Raw genomic sequence first — 19,314 nt, forward strand, 5'->3', positions numbered from 1 at the left:
GTCCCAAGAATGAATTTTTTCAAATGCACTCACTTTATAACCCTCCTTTTCTCTTCAGAAATGCCAGACAGGAAAGCTGAAGATGAAGTGGATTTTCTAAGTAAGACCAGAGCTAGTTCAGTGTCTGAAGAGGTGGCTATAGGGAATGGAGCTACCACACGTAGGATGAAACAAGGCCCAAAGACCCAGGCGGTAAGTAGCATCAGTAAGTGTATAAGCACAGTGTATGTTTATTAGTTTGGTCTCCTGTGTCTGTTTTATGGCTGTGGTTTTTGTTTGGGGCATAGGGGCACAACAATATCCTTGCCCCCTTTTTCTCTAATTCTGATATAGAAATGTGGTTGTTGTTGCAGCTAAGCTTTCATAAAAACTGTGTACCACACAACAAAGTTTGAGATGGGCCCGCCTACATGAATATCTTGGAGAGTACAGTGAAATACATTTCCTCCATGAACACAAGACTAACTTTTGTCATAACGCTTAAAGTGGTCAGACAGTAAGAATTACCACAAAAGGGGAATCTGTAAACCTGTCTTAAACCTGACTCCTCTTTCAGTAGCAGCAAAAGTGAGGTTTTTGTTTTATAGCTGTCTAAAATATGAAGTGTTATCATTTTTAGCAAAGAAAAAAGTTTAGTTTTTTTTTTCATAACACCTTTATTGAGATACCATAAAAACCCACCCATTCAAATAAAGGGCACATTCAAATAAACTGCACAGTTAAGTAGCTTTTAATATAGACTTATGCAGCTGCCACCACTAATGTTCTAACTTGACAATATTATCCTCACTCCATAAAGAAAGTCCATGCCCGTTAGCAGCCCACCCTTGCTGCTCTTCCCTCCCATCATCTTCTGGCAGTCATTTATCCACTTTCTGTTTCTACAGATATACCCATTCTGGAACTTCATATAAAAGAATTACCCAATATGTGGTCTTTTGTGACTTACTTTGTTCATTTAGTGTGGTATTCTCAAGGTTAATCCATGTTGCAACATCAATCATTATTTCAGTTCTTTTTAATTGTCAGTCTGTTGTATAAATTACCACATTTTATTGTGTATTTGAATTGTTTCCACTTTCTGGCTATTAGAAATGTCACTGTGAATATTTTACGTACAAATTTATGTGGACATAATGTTTTCATGTACCTAATAGTGGAATTGCTAGGTCATATAGTACTTCTATACTTAATATTCATTAGATTTTTAAAAATGTTTTTCTTCAAAATCTTGAGATAATTTTTCTCTGGTTTAAGGCTACTAACTTTTAAAATGAGATCTTAAATTCATTAGGGGAAAATAGTACTCTTACTTTTAAGATTCCATGCTTGTCAAAGAAAAACCTATAGAAAGTTGTAAACCAAGTTAATGGGCTAAATCATACTGCCCCTTGGAAAGTTAGTATTCCTCTGCTAGACTTGACAGTGCGCTGTTTTTGCTCTTCAGGGAGCTAATTTGAGTTTTGTTTCTTAAAGTTACCCCAGTAAGTAAACAGAACTGTACTATCCAAACTTTCACGTGTATAACCTGATAAATAAGCCTAATTTTATTGGAGTACAGTGGTAGGAAGGTGCTGACTGTTCTAACTGGCCCCTAATTGTTCCAGATAATATTCATGACTAATGCCTGGGTGGCTACTTGTATAGCAGGCATTTTTCAGATAAATGTTGCTTTTGCTCCTGGGAAAAAAAAGAACACACCCAGCATGGGTACATATGTCTTTTGTTACTGAAACCCCTCAGAATGGGAAGGAACAAACTCACATCCTCAAATTCAAATGCCTCTGTTTCTTAGTTCTCCATCCTGATGTAGTGGTTAGTGTCATCTAGCGCCATCTGATGCTTGGCTATAAAGCCACTGCTCTCAGATGAGGGACAGCTCTTTCCTAAGTGTGTATTGTCTACTTTAAAGAAGAAACTTTATGATTTAAAACTGATAACTTTTAAAACAAAGGAACTTTTAAAAAGTTCTTAAGACATTCTTCTTCTTTTAAAGTCCTTTCTCTCCTAGTCCCTTTCCTCTTTTGGTTTTTCCTCTAGTTTAGAAGATGAGAGAGAATTCCTCTGGTAGGTCAGCATGCTACATTACAGATAAAAGAGTAGACCCTAGGAGAGTCATCTGACTAGTTCAAAGTCAGACACAGCTGGAAAGAGAATTTGGGGTTTGATTTCTAACCTAGAACTTACATAACAAGGCACATTCCTCCCTAACTCTTTACCCTGGGTTCTGTCATTGGTGGACACATGTTAAGGAGCCTTAGAATCCTCTTATTTGTTTCTTGCTAAGAGATCTTTCCCTTATGCTTTGTGTCTGCTTCCACTTGGTGTAGCTGGAGAAAGCATATGCCAATAGGATTTTCAAGTCTAAATGGTGAGGGTTTTTTTGTTCCATCAGCATAGTTACAATAATGTGAAATCTGCCTCACTCCTTGTCATTGCCTCACTCCCTGTCACTCTGCCAAACTTTCCCTATTAGCTATGAATTGAAGGATAAAGTTTGGATACAAACTTTAATTTTTCCATTGTCTTATTTTCTCTCTTTTCTGATGAAACTCTTCATATATTTATTATGTAGTTTTCACTGAGTCAGAAAAGAGCAGAGGTTTGTACTCCTTCTTTGTTAAGGGCAGAAAGTAAATAGGACATTCAGTCTACATCATCACTAGTCACCTTTGCTTTTACAAAAGGAGCCATCACAGTATGTAAACGAATGAGCCTGACTCTGCTTCAGTAAAACCTTATTTGTGGATGCTGCAGTGAGACTCTGTTCTTATAATGTTTAAATGTCATGGAAGAGTTTTCTTCTGATTTTTTTCCAGGCACTTAAAAATGTCGAATCTACTTAGTTTTTTTTTTTTTTTTTTTTTTTAATAATGGACAGGCAGTGGGCCACTCACTTGCAGTAGTAGTATGTGAGTCCCTGACCCACAAAATACTTGTATATACATGGATGAAAAAAAGAAAGCAAGCAGATTTCTTCTATTCCTGTTCTTTTTAAAAAGTATTTTTGTGGTGAAACTTCTAGTTACTAAACTGTAAGTTTGGAGCGAGGGTTCCAGGTCTGTCTTTTCTGAACCAGCTTTTTGACATAAAGTCTGTAGAGCTTAATTTCCTTTTTTCTGTTCATCTTCTTAGCCTTACTCTTCTAGAATCTGTTTACATTTGGAAAAGTTAATTGAGCTTATGATTGTAGTTGAGGGTGGAGTGGCCTTTGTTTAATATTATTTAGTCCAGTATGTCGGGCACATGCCTAGTCTATGTGTTAGCCAGTTATTGCTTCATCTACTTATTCTGTCTCAAATGTAAAACAGAACACGTACATGTATCTTATGCTTTGCTATTGTCTTGAAAAACTAGGACAGTGATGAATTTGTTGCAGTTTTCTAGTAAATGTAAATAATCCATTATATTCTTATGAGGGAGGGTCTTCCCATTTTGTAACCTCCTTTTAACATAATTAATTGTAAAAGCAATGGGAATCTCTGTCCAGAGTGGAACTACCAAGGATTTAAAGAAGCAAGCTACTGTTTTCTCTAGTCTAGCTGATATCTATCATACAAATTAATTAATTTCTTACTCCTTCCTTAACCCATTTGACATGTTGTAAGCCCTTACTTTAGAAAATAAATGCTTTAAAATCATAGTTTGTAAAGGAATTAGACAATATCAAGATTTATGTTTGCTTATATTATCAGACAACATACATGAAGGGTTAAGTGCTGCTGATTTCTTGATAATTTCAACTGATATTTCTTTACTGAATTGAAAATTATTCACAATCTAGGAAGCAGAGTCATTAATTTGTACCTAGTAAGGTTCTTTTCCATTGATCGTTTTATCATTTTATGATTATGGTTTAATGTTAAGTATTGCCAGAGTTTTAATAGTAATTACAATTTAGTATTCAACATTATTCCCTTTTACATATTTCAGTGGTTTCAGACTACCTTTTGATGTCTTCTTGTTTTCCTCTCAATGAATGAATATCATTTATCAAGCGCTTAGAACAGACTGGCACACAGAAAGTACAGATGCTGCTTAGTTTTGCAACCTCAGATTCCAGTATCCTATTGACTGATTTTAATTACCAATGAAATATGATGGTTCAGGCTGTTATAACTTTTTGAACATATGTTATAAAAGCCTAAGTATAATAGCATCACATAATAATTTAAGTTGGTATACCTGGATATTATTTTATTTCTGAGATCCTTGAAATTTGAAGATACCTAAAAGATTATCTCTGTCTAGCACCTTTGCTTTATTGAAGAAGAAATGGATTCATGATTAAATGCCTTGCCATTTTCCACAACTAATTGACTTTCAGCTGGACTGTAACCCAACTTCTGTGCTAGTAATATTTCCATTAACTGTATCCTGAGAAGTCATCCTGAGGGTGTACTCTCAGGAAATTCAGTTCATTTGGTTTAGGATAGGATTTTGCTTTTTAAACAAGTATCCCTGAATGATGCCTATATATATTGAAATTTGAAATTCATTGTGTTATACTTCCATGCCTTCACTAATAGTGAAGAGAATTTCTTTGGCCATTTAGGATCTGAACTGATTCATTTTAAAATAAGTCTTGTGTTTTTATTTGCTTTTTGTAGCTACAACTAAATACCACCAAGATGGTATTCATCCTAAGTGCTTGCTTATATGTCAAAATCAATAAGGTATTCTCAACCTGGATATTATTTCCTAAAGAAAGACGGGAAGAGGTGTAGAACCATGTGTTGAATGAGAAGCAGGAGATGATATTGAATTCCTGAGTCCATAAATAAAACCTCTGGGACCATTCACCTTGAGAGTATGTTCCACTGTGGCTAGCAAGGAATTTCAGATTACTATTTTCCTGCCTTAGACCTGTAACCCAACATCTCCATGTGGTGCAAGATGTTGCCAAGTTCATTAGAAAGAAGTTGCTCTCCTGGGGTATTTGTTCTTGAAGGTATCTCTGAAATAATTCCTTTCCAGATTCTCATTGAATAAGCTTGTTAGCCATATGGAACGGTTAATTCTACAAGCCAGTATATCTTGTCAGGAGACAAATACTCAAGAGCAAATATATTCAGGGACAACTATAAAATTCCATATGTTGATATTAGCTTACTCTAGGAATTTACTCTTCATTAACGTACCCTCCCCAATCAGGAAAGCATTTTCAGTCAGAACCATGATTCCGTTTTTTATAATTATACAGGCAAACATTAAATTAACTGAATTTTCATTCCTAGTTATTTTTACAATATTAATGTTTATATCTTCAGAGTTGTGGTAATCACAGTTTTGGTCTTGGACTATTTCCTGTTATTATCTTCCTCCATTCTCTGTGTCCTTTTATAATTTTTAATGGGAACACTGTGTTTTCTTTCTCTTATCTCAAGGGGGCAAGCTTGCATTTCCACCCTTACTTGAGTAGTTTGGTTAAACACTTTTATGTTTTATGTGGCTGTTCATAGCCTTCATGCTGTGGGAAAGTAGAGTAGCTGCTAGGCTATTTGGTAACTAAAGTGACATTATATTTACATTTGTAGTTTTGTGGTCTATGTGTCACCTAAGAGGCTTATTGGCGTCTTTCTGATTGCCATGAATTTTCTCTGGATACATTTGGCATTTAGGAGAACCCCCTCACCCCAAATTATTCCTTTTAGGTACAAAACTGGAGCTAGCATCAGTTACAGGAAAACTCAGCCTTTTCATGTATGGTTTTTGCAGACTCTTTTGCTCTAAGTCTCCTGAAATGGAGAATTTCCAGAAAGTTTTATTAAAGGCTGCTTCTATAGGTTTTCAACACAGCTGCAAAAATAAAAATAAAAAGACATGCTTCAAAGTATCCCAGATTGTAAAGTTGCAAGAGGCAAAACTGTAACTTTAGAGTAAAAGCATCCATCAATAATGTATGTAAGGGCGTAGTTTAATGGTCTGGCTATATATTTTTAAGTGACCTTAAACAAGTTGTTTAATCTCTCTGGTCTCTCTTTTCTCTTTTATGTGTATAATGATTAAATAATCTCTAAAGTTCATTCCAGCTCTTAATTTTCGGCCATTGTATGATTCCAAAATGATTGGAACAAACTCATAAATATTGGGGGTATATCTTATGCTGAACCAAAAGGATAATCATAAGGGACTTTTAAAAATCAGACTTTCTTTAATGATCAAATTCTTAACTAATACTTTTTTTGTATTTTTTCTTTTTTCATTAGTCTTATTTTTTAAATACATGAAGTGGAATGCATCACAATTCTTATTACACATATAGAAAAATTTTCATATCTGTATATAAAGTATGTTCACACCAATTCATATCTTCATACATGTACTTTGGAGTATGAAGTCCATCACATTCCTCCATCATTGCTAACCCTCTGCCCCCTCCCTTCCCCTCCCACCCCTCTGCCCTGTCTAGAGTTCATCAATTCCTCCCATGCTCCCTCTCCCTACCCAACTATGAGTCAGTCACCTTATATCAGAGAAAACATTCACCATTTGATTTTTTGGGATTGGCTAACTTCACTTAGCATTATCTTCTCCAGCTGCATCCATTTACCTGCAAATGCCATGATTTTATTCACTCTATTCTGGAGTAATATTCCATTGTGTATATATGCCACATTTTTTAGTCCATTCATCTACTGAAGGGCATTTAGGTTGGTTACAGAGTTTAGCTATTATGAATTATGCTGCTATAAACATGTGGCTGTAATATGCTGTCCATGTAGTATGCTGTTTTTAAGTCCTTTGGGTATAGACCAAGGAGAGGGATAGCTGGGTCAAATGGTAGTTTCATTCCAAGTTTTCCAAGGAATCTCCATACTGCTTTCCACATTGGCTGCACCATTTGCAGTCCCACCAGCAATGTATAAGTGTGCCTTTTTCCCCACATCCTCGCCAACACTTATTATTGTTTGTCTTCATGATAGCTGCCATTCTGACTGGAGTGAGATGATATCTTAGAGTAGTTTTGATTTGCATTTGTCTAATTGCTAGAGATATATGAACATTTTTTTCATGTATTTGTTGATTGATTGAATATCCTCTTCTGAGTAGTGTCTCTTCATGTCCTTGGCCCATTTATTGATTGGGTTATTTGTTTTTTTGGTGTTTAGCTTTTTGAGTTCTTTATATACCCTAGAGATTAGTGTTCTATATGATGTGTGAGGAGTAAAATTTGGTACCAAGATGTAGGCTCTCTGTTCACCTCACAGATTGTTTCTTTTGCTGAGAAGAAACTTTTTAGTTTGAGTCCATCCCATTTATTGACTCTTGGTTTTAATTCTTGCACTATAGGATTCTTATTAAGGAAGTTGCGGCCTAATTCCACGTGATGAAGATTATGGCCTACTTTTTCTTCTATTAGATGCAGAGTCTCTGGTTTAATTCCTAGGCCGTTGGTCCATTTTGAGATGAGTTTTTTTGCATGGTGAGAGATAGGGGTTTAATTTCATTTTGTTGCATATGGATTTCCAGGTTGCCCAACACCATTTGTTGAAAAGGCTATCTTTTCTCCAATGCATGTTTTTGCCACCTTTGTCTAATATAAGGTAATTGTAATTTTGTGGGTTAGTCTCTGTGTCATCTCTTCTGTACCATTGGTCTACCAGTCTGTTTTGGTGCCAATATCATGCTGTTTTTGTTACTATTGCTCTGTAGTATAGTTTAAGGTCTGGTATAGTGATGCCACCTGCTTCATTCTTCCTGCTAAGGATTGCTTTAGCTATTCTGGGTCTCCCATTTTTCCAGATGAATTTCATGATTGCTTTTTCTATTTCTATGAGGAATGCCATTGAGATTTTGATCAGAATTGCATTAAATCTATATAATGCTTTTGGTAGTATGGTCATTTTGATAATATTCTGCCTATCCAAGAGCAAGGTAGATCTTTCCATCTTCTAAGTTCTTCTTTGGTTTCTTTCTTTAAGGTTCTGTAGTTTTCATTGTATAGATCTTTTACCTCTTTCGTTAATTTGATTCCCAAGTGTTTTATTTTTATGTATTTATTTTTTTAGGGTATGTTTGAGTAGTTTTTCTCATTTCCCTCTCAGAAGATTTGTCACTAATACATAGAAATGCCTTTGATTTATGGGTGTTGATTTTATAACCTGCTACTTTTCTGAATTCACTTACTAGTTCTAGAAATTTTCTGGTAGAGCTTTTTGGGTCTTCTAGGTATAGAATCATATTGTCAGCAAATGGTGTTAATTTAAGTTTTTATTTTCCTATACGTATCCCTTTAATTTCTTTCGTCTGTCTAATTGCTCTGGCCAGTGTTTCAAGGACTGTGTTAAATAAAAGTGGTGAAAGAAGGCATCCCTGTCTTGTTCCAGTTTTTAGTGGGAATGCCTTCAATTTTTCTTCATTTTAGAATGATGTTGGCCTGGGGCTTAGCGTAGATAGCCTTTGTGATGTTGAGATATGTTCCTGTTATCCCTAGTTTTTCCAGTGTTTTGAACATGAAGGGGTGCTGTGTTTTGTCAAATGCTTTTTCTGCATCTATTAAGATGAACATAAGATTCTTTCAGTCTATTGATGTGATGAATTACATTTATTGATTTCATTATGTAGAACCAACCTGAATGAATCCCACTTGATCATGGTGCACGATCTTTTTGATGTTTTTGTATTCGATTTGCCAGAATTTTATTGAGAATTTTTGCATCTATGTTCATTAGAAATATTGATCTAAAGGTTTTTTTTTTCTTTGATATGTCTTTGCCCATTTTTGGGATCAGGGTGATATTGGCCTCAGAAAATGAGTTTGGAAGTGCTGCCTCTTTTTCTATTTTCTGAAATAAACTGAAGAGTATTGGTATTAGTTCTTCTTTAAAGGTCTTGTAGAACCCGGCTGTGTAACTGTCCCGTCCTGGGCTTTTCTTGGTTGGTAGGCTTCTGATGGCATCTTCTGTTTAATCACTTGATATTGGTCTGTTTAAATTGTGTATATCTTCCTGATTCAATCTGGGCAAGTCCTATGACTTAAGAAATTCGTAGATGCCTTCACTATTTTCTATTTTATTAGAGTATAAGTTTTCAAAATAATTTCTTATTATCCTCTGTATTTCTATAGTCTCTGTTGTATGATATTATCTTTTTCATCACATAGGCTGGTAATTTGAGTTCTCTCCTTCTTTGTTAGTGTATCTAAGGGTCTGTCAATTTTATTTATTTTTTCAAAGAACCGACTTTTTGTTTTGTCAATTTTTTCAGTTGTTCCTTTTGTTTTGATTTCACTGATCTCAGCTCTAATTTTAATTGTTTCTTGCCTTCTTCTGCTTTTGCTGTTGATTTGTTCTTCTTTTTCTAGGGCTTTGAGATGTAAATTGAGGTCATTGATTTGTTGACTCTTCTTTTAAGGAATGAACTCCATGCAATGTACTTTCCTCTTTGAACTGCTTTCATAGTGTCCCAGAGATTTCGATATGTTGTGCTTGTGTTCTCATTTACCTCTAAGAATTTTTAAATTTCCTCTTTCATGTCTTCTGCAATCCATTGTTCATTCAGTAGCATATTGTTTAGTCTCCAGGTGTTGGAGTAATTTTTATTTTTTATTTTGTCACTGATTTCCAATTGTATTCCATTAGTATCTCTACTTTTTTGTATTTGCTAAGAGTTGCTTTGTGGCTTAGTATATGGTCTATTTTAGAGAAGGATCCATGTGCTGCTGAGAAGAAAGTGTATCTGGTTGATGCAGGTTGAAATATTGTATATATGTTAGTTAAGTCTAAATTATTGATTATATTATTGAGTTCTATAGATTTTTTTTTTTTTTGAGAGAGAGAGAATTTTTTAATATTTATTTTTTAGTTTTCGGTGGACACATCTTTGTTTTATTTTTATGTGGTGCTGAGTTTCGACCCCAGCGCCCCGCGCATGCCAGGCGAGCACGTTACTGCTTGAGCCACATCCCCAGACCAGCCACATCCCCAGCCCTCTATAGATTCTTTATTCAACTTTGGTTTAGAAGATCTATCCAGTGGTGAGAGAGTTGTGTTAAAGTCACCCAAGATTATTGTGTTGTGATCAATTTGAACCATGAACTTAAGAAGAATTTGTTTGATGAACATAGCTGCACCATTGTTTGAGGCATATATATTTTTGATTGTCCTATCTTGTTGGTGTGTGGTTCCCTTGAGCAGTATGTAATGTCCATCTATATCCCTTTTGATTAACTTTGGCTACTTTATTTGAAAGGAGGAGGGAAACCCCTCCTTGCTTCCACAGTCCATGTGAGTGGTAAGATTTTTCCCAACCTTTCATCTTCAGTCTGTGTATGTCTTTTCCTATCAGATGAGTCTCCTGGGGGCAGCATATTGTTGGGTGGGGTTTTTTTAATCCAATCTGCTAGTCTGTCTTTTTATTGATGAGTTTAAGCCATTAATATTCAGAGTTACTATTGAGACATGGTTTGTATTTCTAGCCATATTTGTTTATTTTTGTTATTTAACTTGATTTTCTTCTTTGATTAGTTTTTCTTTTAAGTTATTACCTCCCTCTGCTGATTTTCATTGTTGTTTTTCATTTCCTCTTCATGGAATATTTTTTCAAGGATGTTTTGTAGTGTCGGTTTTCTAGCTATAAATTCTTTTAACTTTTGTTTATCATGGAAGGTTTTTATTTCATCTTCAAATCTAAAGCTTAATTTTGCTGGATACAAGATTCTTGTTTGGCACCCATTATCTTTCAGAGCTTGATGTTTTTCCAGGATCTTCTAGCTTTCAGGGTGTGTGTTGAAAAATCTGTTCTTATCCTGATTGGTTTTTCTCTATAGGTAATCTGATTCCTTTCTCTTGTGGCTTTTAAAATTCTCTCTTTATTTTGTATGTTGGGCATTTTCATTATAATGTGCATTGATGTGGAACTATTTTGATTTTGTACATTCGGCATCTTGTAGGCTTCTTGAATTTGGATTTCTAATTCATTCTTCATGTTTGGAAAAATCTCTATTATTTCATTGAATAGATTGTTTATTCCTTTGGTTTGGACCTCTATGCCTTCCTCTATCCCAAGAACTCATAAATTTGGTCTTTTTATGCTATCCCATATTTCTTGAATGTTCTGCTCATGGTTTCTTACCATTATCACTGTGTGGTCTATATTCTTTTCCAGATTATATATTTTGTCTTCATTGTCTGATGTCCTATCTTCCAAGTGGTCTACTCTGTTGGTGATGATTTCATTTGAGTTTTTAATTTGGTTTATTATTTCTTTCATTTCAAAGATTTCTGGTTTTTTTGTTTTGTTTTTGTTTTTAGAACCTCTATCTCCCTGTTAAGGTGATCTTTTGCTTTCTGTATTTGTTTATGTAGCTCCTTGTCAAAGTGATCTTTCATTTCCTGTATTTGCTCTCTTATATCTCCCTTGAGTTCACAGAACATTTTAACCATGTAAATCCTGAACTCCTTCTCTGTAATTTCTTCTGCTGTGGCTGCAAATGATTCTAATGTTGAGGTATCTTCTTTTGTTTGGGGCACTTTATTCCCTTGTCCTTTCATGTTGCTCATCTGTCTTTCTTTTTCCAGTTCTATGGGTCTAGATTGTTATTGTTTTTACCCCATAGGTTTGTAGTGCTCTTGTAGGGTTCTAAGACCTCTACTTTGTGGGGAAGGACAATGTTAACAGATCTCAATATCAACAGTGTACCACCTATGAACAATTTGTTGTTATTAAGACATTTACAGTTTAGTCTCGATGTACAGAAATGTTGGATTCAATTATTATCTAAAATATAATCAGTAGTTTTGTAAAAAATTTACAGTTTCTGACAGTGGACAGTGAACTGGGTTTGGGGTGTAGGATGATATGCTGAGGAGGTAGGATGTGAGGATATAGAGTTAATGTATCTTAGGAAGTATGAAGGAGAAATGTAATGAAGAGGGTTAGTAGCAAGAGAATACACAGGAAGTAATTTAGGGTAGGCAAGTATGTGGGATGACAGTAGAGTACATAAAAGAAAACATATTTAGAAAAATATAGACGTTAAAACAGTAAAATTTGGAGGGGGAAAGAAAAATGAAAAAATAAAAAGGAAAAGAAAAAAGGGCACATACAACACCTCTATATTATATTATTCAGATGACTCAGTTTTGAAAATCCTATTTCACACAAAGTTCTTGGTTTCACACATGTTGGGGATGTGAGGGCCGGAGGATAGAGGGGTAGAAGAGAAAAAACAAACAAACAACTGTAAAGGAAGAAGCCAAGGTTGTAGCTAGATTTAGAGATCCGTATCTTTCCTGCTTCTCTTCTCATCCAGTAGGCGGCATGGTCTGTTGTAAGCTGGTGTCTCTGCCCTCTGGATGGTGGAGGTAACCAGGGTGGGAAGACTGGTCCTAGGACAGGGCACTTGGATGCACGGAGTGGCACCCACCAATCCCTGCAGAAAGACTGCACCACATGGGTCTCTCTTTGGGACCGCTCGCTTTGGGACCTCTGGCTCTGGGACCGCTCGCTTGTATGACTTGAGCACCCAGTACTATCTCCCTCTCTTGCCTGGAGATTTCCCAGTTCCTGGTCTCTCTGTTAGGCTCCAAACTGAGCTCTGTCTCCTTCTCCCTTAGCAGTTCCCAATTGAGAAAACTTTCATCCCAGGGCTCCCGTGGGTGGCTTTCTGGTTGCACTGCACGCCTGTGTTGGGCAACTACTGTGTTGGGTTACCGCCTCTGGGGAGGGGGAAAGGTTCGAAATCTGGTACCTGGTTGCTGGAAATCCAATCTGGGAACTGCCCCCAGCTAAATGGCGAGAACGTTGAGTCTAAATGGCGGTGGTCTGCTTTCTACCAGGGAGCCTAGTGAGGTGGGGGTAACCTGGTGAGGTTGGGAGAGCCTGGTGAGGTTGGGAGAGCATGGTGAGGTTGGGAGAGCCTGGTGAGGTAGGGGGAGCCAGGCAATGGTGTTACCCTGTGGGTAGGTAGCAGCTGAGTGACTTGCGTAGGAGCGGAGGGAAGTCTTGGCGATCTGCAGATGTGTTGATAGGTGATGCTGCTAAGGTGCTCGAGGAGTCTTGCGTGGGCTGGAACTTCCAGCTTTGGGTCCTGCTCCAACGCCGGGCATTCTTCTCGAAAGCTGGAGCCCTGCGTAGAGTCACAGTGCTGGTGATTTCTGTGGAGAGCAGCTGGATAGTACTGGGTGCTCTAATCCTCTTAGATATGCAGTATTCTGACTAGGCTAGATCTGTGAGCACGGCAGCGTGGGGCATGGGGTGGCTCATTCCCTTCCCGCTGCCATGTTTTCTCTCCCAACTAATTCTTTTTCCTTGAACATTTTCCAAGGTGTTTTGTTCTAGGTTGTTAAAACAAATGATATTATAATCCACTTTTTTCTTTTATACCACTGCTGATTCATAGGTCGTATTACATTTTGGAGGAAGTATGTCCATTATACCTTCTACTACTCTCCTTCCTTGGGTCAAAAACTGAAATCTGTCTTATCATGCTTTTCCATTTTTTTACACTTCTCATTTTCCTTTTCCTCATTTTTATCTCTTTGTAGTAACAACCAGTGATAATAGCTAAGCGTAATGAAAAGATTATGGAGCCCAGTAAACTAAGGTTTTAATCCCAGGTCTTCCTCTTATTAGCTTGAATAACTTTGCTTCATTTATTTAGAGGCCTGGCTTCCTCATCTGTAAATTTGGGGTATTGATGTTAGTTATTTGTACCATGATAGTTAATATAATCCTAGCATGTAATAGCCATTTTATAATTCTATTCCCACTTTAAACTTCTTCAGAATTATCACACCTACTCTTAGGGTCATGTAGATAAATGATTTGACTGAGGTGATGGTTAAAATTCTCTTGGAAGAAGTTATCAGGCCATAGTGGCACTCACTTAAATTTTCATGTTACTTTATATTTCTGGGATGGTGCACTGGTATTTTCAGTACTTGATTTAATAAATGTTTGCTGAACTCTTTGTGAGGCCCCAGGTATGCTAAAATAAAAAATAGGTTACTCTGTACTTTCAAAGGCTCACATTCCAGTGGGAAGAGACATTCAGGTATTAAACCAATAAATAATATGAAGTCTGAGTGTTAAAATATAGATAAACATAAAAACACATCCTCGTCAACATTTATTATTACTTATATTCTTAATAATTGCCATTCTGACTGGAGTGAGGTTACATCTCAGTGTAGTTTTAAATTGCATGTCTCTTACATGCTAGAGATGTATAACTAGTATTTCTGCCAGTAGACTTAAAAGGGCTCTACTTGAATTAAAGGTACTAGGTATGTCGTAGAAGAACTATGTATTGCTTTTGATCTTAAGTTCTGTGTTCACCTAACATAAACAAGAGCTGCTTGTTTTGCCTCTTAAATAAGAAAGCTTCTAAAGAAGAAAAACTTAATAAAATAAAATCTCATCATTTCATCCGTTAAGAAAGTCTCCTTGGGAATGTATACGGTACCTATAATTTGAGCAGTTATAGATTTCTCATAATAGGTATTGCTTTTGTATTTTAGGAAGATGCTTATAGGAGTTTACAGAGAGTAGAATCTTCAGTGAATTGTTTGTTATACTGGTGTTTCCTTGGTGATCCTATAAGACAGGTGGTATTTCTATTCCATTGGGGAAAATAAATATATATTGAAGGAGCTACTGATGACCTTTCCAGCCTTCTAGTTATTATTTGCTTAAATAATGCATTGGGCCCTTTAGAGATCTTAGAATTGACAAAAAATTGCCAGAAACACCCCAGTTTGCAAGTAACTGATAACGGCAATATCCAAGATTCAGAAATCCAAGTAGGAAACTAAGAAAAGTAGCATTTACCATAGAAATACGAAATGGAAATATTCAGTAGTATGTGAACCATGTGAGAATCAAAATGAAGAGTGCTTCTGCTTAAATATTTCCCCCATATGAATGATTATTGTGGTGTTGCCTATAAGTACTTATGCCAGCAAAAGTCTTCAGAGAAAGTTCGTTGATGGTGAGGTATCTTCCTTAAACCTAAGGTAGAGAATACTCTTAAGAGCACATGTAAAACATCCTGAGTTTAAACCTGAGAAGTCAGAGTAAGGCAAAATATCTATTGTGTTGCTCTGTCCCAGTAGAGTCACCAGTATTGATATATGTTGAAGTATTTTGGAAGTGTAATCATTCTGGGGTTGGCATTTGGGATTCAGCAAATCATGGAACAAATTTTGCATCCTGTATCCATACTGAAGATCATTGCAAAAGTTTCTGAAACTATTAGAGCTAATTTTAATAGAAACGATTGGATTAAATGTATAGTTTAACATAGTGGATCCTGTGGAAAATATTTAAATGTATAAATTTATCTTTGCAGTTTTATATATATATGTGTACACACACATCTGGGAAATTTACTCAACCCCTTCCTTGAGGCAGTTAAAAAATATGGAGGTGGGGAGTAAGTACTGAAAATTAAGGATTATTTTATTGCTTAGAATCTCCTTGAAGAAAGATAGACTAGTAGAAAAACTGTACTTGAATTGAAGGTGCCCATCCCCCTTAGATTTGTTTGTAAAAATAAACCATGGGAATCAAATGGAGCCATTTAAAAATTCTTTATTCTTACAGGAAATAATGTTCTCCTTATAGAATATTAGTGTTGGGAGGAATTTCAGTGATTGTGAGATCTGGACCCATAAATTTGCATGGAAGGAACTTGAGTTCCAGAAAGCTAAAGGGCTCAAAGGGCCTGTCATTATTTGCCCTGCTGGTTAGGGGTCAAGCCTTGCCCTTCTTTCCTGCCTTACCTCTGTATTAGAGATCATCTCATTGAAATAAGTAATATCACACAGTAAGCCAGACATTCCCTGTAAACTTCTCCAGTATTTCTCCTGATTCCTAGTTATGCACTTGTCCTACATTGGAAATCCATAAGTAGGTCCACCTTTACTGCTCAGTGACCATCCACTTCATTAAATCTTTTAGTTGGCATCCCTCCCCTATGCCACTACATTGAGAGAAATTATGGGATGATACAGCTGAATATGTATACTTGATCCCTTTATTGGGTGGATAAGCTGAGTGCATACACTGTATTGGTGGTTCTGCAGTGTGTCCTTTTAGCAAATTGCCATCTGATGCAGGTTCTTGGAGGCTTACTGTCAAACTATGTATGTATCAATAAGGAGTGATCTGGGCAGATTTAAGAGCCCCCCCCCCTCACCGCGCCCATTGTTTTCTCCTTTCCAGAGGATGGCATCTTTATGTGTGTTTTTTCTTGTTATCTTCCTTGAAATCTTATAAAAATTGTTACCTACCAGACAGTAGTCTTTAGTTCCAAATGAGACTTGTATGAGTCACTTAGGAATCCAGTCTTGTTTAGTGATGCCACAGTGGATGAATGATGTGAGAAAAAGAGCGACCTTTTGTACTTCACTAGGGATCAGTCCTAGAAAAAGCAGAATTATGGGATCCCTTTCTAATATACTATTTCTGACATTAGTAAATTATTTACTATCCTTTCTCCTTATGTGCTACCAAAAATTCTGTTGTATTCATTTTCCCCCTTGAATCATCTACAAAACAAGCTCTTTTTAGGCAGAAATGCCTCGTGATAGAGTGGATTGCACTTGAGCCTTTTCTATCATGTTTGGCTAGCAACTGGAGAAAAAGCAGGGACACTGCATGAGGTACAGGAGAGTAGACCAGGGCCTGGGCTAGACTGGAGGGAGAGAGGAATGCATGATGAGATGCCCCACAGCCCAAAAATTTATGCAGTCTTTACTTTGTAGGCAATAGTACACTTATTCTAAGTGGCTTATGAGTGTTTCCCCTCATTCCTTCCCTGAAAGGCCAGGGAACTTGGAAGCCCCACACTGACAGGTCAGCAGGGAAAGCATGGAGAGAGCAAATCAGTGTTCATTCTTGAGTCCCTCACTTTAGACACTTAAAGATTTCAACAGTAAATTGTGCTGTTAGACTATGTTCCCCTCCTCAAAGAGATGTAACTGTTGTACATTTGCAAAACAAAATGGGCCTTTAATCTGCAAACATCTTCTGTTTTGAGTGCTATACATTGTAGTAAAAACCAGGGATACCACCCACAATGGGTGAATCAGATATACTCCATCTCTAAAGAACTGTCATTGAGGAGAAACAAACAAAAATGTGAGCCAGGATTTGACACATGGGTTATGGGAATCCACAAGAGGATCATCTTTTGTTTAGGCCTATTTACAGCATGTCGCTTTAACTTTTTCTTCTGGTGGCATTATACCATTGGATATTAAGTGGAATTTTACTGAAATGTTTCACTCAAGGGATTTTCCCTGTTTATAGTTTTGCTTTCTTTAAAATAGGGAGTCAGTGTTTTTAGTCCAGTTTCAAAAAGTGATGATTGTTTTACCACGAATAGTCCCTGTCCCTGTTACCCATGTATGTAACACAACCGTCTGTGCTCTTTCTTAGGAGTCATTAGATTTCTCTAATGGGTGGATGGAAAAGAGGGAAAGAGAGCTTTAGCCTTCCTCTCTCGTTAGTGCTGAAACCTGGTGCTGTGCCTGCTTTACATCAAATTTAGTGGATTGTTTTTCTTCTTGTCAAGAATGTTCTTTCGGGGCTGGGGATGTGGCTCAAGCGGTAGCGCGCTCGCCTGGCATGCGAGCGGCCCGGGTTCGATCCTCAGCACCACATACAAACAAAGATGTTGTGTCTGCTGAGAACTAAAAAATAAATATTAAAAAATTCTCTCTCTCTCTCTCTCTCTCTCTCTCTCTCTCTCCTTAAAAAAAAAGAAAAAAAAAAACAAAAAAAAAAAAAAGAATGTTCTTTCTTCCTTGAGTCAGTAAAAGGATTTAAGTCTTGGCTTTCTTGACATGCAATTTTATTGCAATTGCTGTGGCAGCTGAACCCATTAAAAGGAATACCTGCAAACTGCAAAGAAATACTGTTTCTAGATTGGCATATGACATAATGTGGACAGTGATTTTAGGATTGCTCGTTAGTTAAAAGACCGTGTACTATAGGCTTTGAGGAAGCGAGTTGCTCATTGATACATCCTTTCCCACTCCTGCAGCTCCCCAGGCTTCTGTGAGATGCTGTCTGTGGTGCATACAGATGACTGCTGCTTAGCGTCAGGTTGCAGTGTATCTCTACCTATTCATTTAGGTTTTGGTCTTATACTGGAAGGTACTGTACTTTTTAGATGTCTCTGGAGCTGGAGGAGGAGGAGGATGACAAACTCACCAGTGCCTCACAATGCTAAGTTTTCTTTTTATAATTCCTGATGGGAACCCGCACTGCAATGTCTGTTTCTGGGCATGGCTCCTTGAGAAGGAGTAGGGCTTAAATTTAAAAAAAGTAATACATGCCATTTTATGAATATGTTCTCTGAATCAGTCTTGTTGTTTCTTTAATTTTAGACTTACCTATTGGTTATCTAATATCAGCCATGTATTAGCAGACAAACATGAAGGGTGTTTCAGGAAATGTGACTGATATGGAAAGTTGACTTGATCCTTACTTTTTAAAGACTAGTTAGTGGGATCTTGGAGCCCCAAAGAGGGAGGTAGCAAAAAAGAAGGGGAAGATGAAAGAGCTTTCTAATAGGGGAGTTGGGGAAGCAGAAGGATTACTAAACATGTCTCTTTTTAGCATCTGAGATTGACCAAGCTCCAAAGGCATAAAATGACAACCGTTGTAAAAAAGATTCAAGTTGTGTAACACTTCTAGCAGTTGTTCCTAAAACCTCTGGTAGTTTATTCCCATTACATAGAATGGGCACAAGGGGAATTGGTGACTTTTTAAAAGAAGAAAGGGCTTGCTGACTCTTCTCCCATAACAAACTAATATAGTCTAATGGAGAGAGTTAATTGCACAATCTGAGTAAAAATTGGGGATTGTCAAAATGTTTTTAAAAAGCTAAACTCTGGGGCTGGGGATGTGGCTCAAGTGGTAACGTGCTCGCCTGACATGTGGGGCGCTGGGTTCGATCCTCAGCACCACATAAAAATAAAATAAAGATGTTGTGTCCACTGAAAACTGAAAAATTAAAAAAAAAAAAAAGCTAAACTCTGGGCTTGGAGTAATGGCTCAGTGGTAGAGCGACTGCCTATCACATGTAAGGCACTGGGTTCGATCCTCAGTACTACATAAAAATAAACAAAATAAAAGGTATGGTGTCCATCTACAACTAAAAAAAAAATCTAAAAAAAAAACTTTTAGAAATTTCAACAGCTGTTGCTAAGTAGAGGATCTGCTGGGCCATCTTTAACTTAATAGGACTTTAAATATTGGCATCCATTTTCACAAATTCCTTTTGAATACTTTTAAATAAATATGAATGAGAGCATTTGACAAATTTATATTATTTTAAGTTTAGCCTTTTATAGGAAG

General features: G+C 36.8%; 1 protein-coding gene across 13 annotated transcripts in view; it reads left to right on the plus strand.

The window, feature by feature from the left end:
• The window catches only part of Akap13 (A-kinase anchoring protein 13), a 353,536-nt gene that overhangs the window by 187,001 nt on the left and 147,221 nt on the right, over window positions 1-19,314 (plus strand). For all 13 annotated transcript variants that reach the window (XM_046436733.2, XM_046436768.2, XM_046436778.2 and 10 more), the window contains one exon: window positions 59-192. In XM_046436733.2, the coding sequence (XP_046292689.1) occupies window positions 59-192 (134 nt within the window). The remainder of the gene's footprint in view (window positions 1-58; window positions 193-19,314) is intronic.

Source organism: Marmota monax, unplaced genomic scaffold, assembly GCF_021218885.2.
Source record: "Marmota monax isolate L192 unplaced genomic scaffold, Marmota_monax_Labrador192_F-V1.1 WCK01_AAM20220418_F8-fsc00005, whole genome shotgun sequence".
NCBI classification, from domain to species: Eukaryota; Metazoa; Chordata; class Mammalia; order Rodentia; family Sciuridae; genus Marmota; species Marmota monax.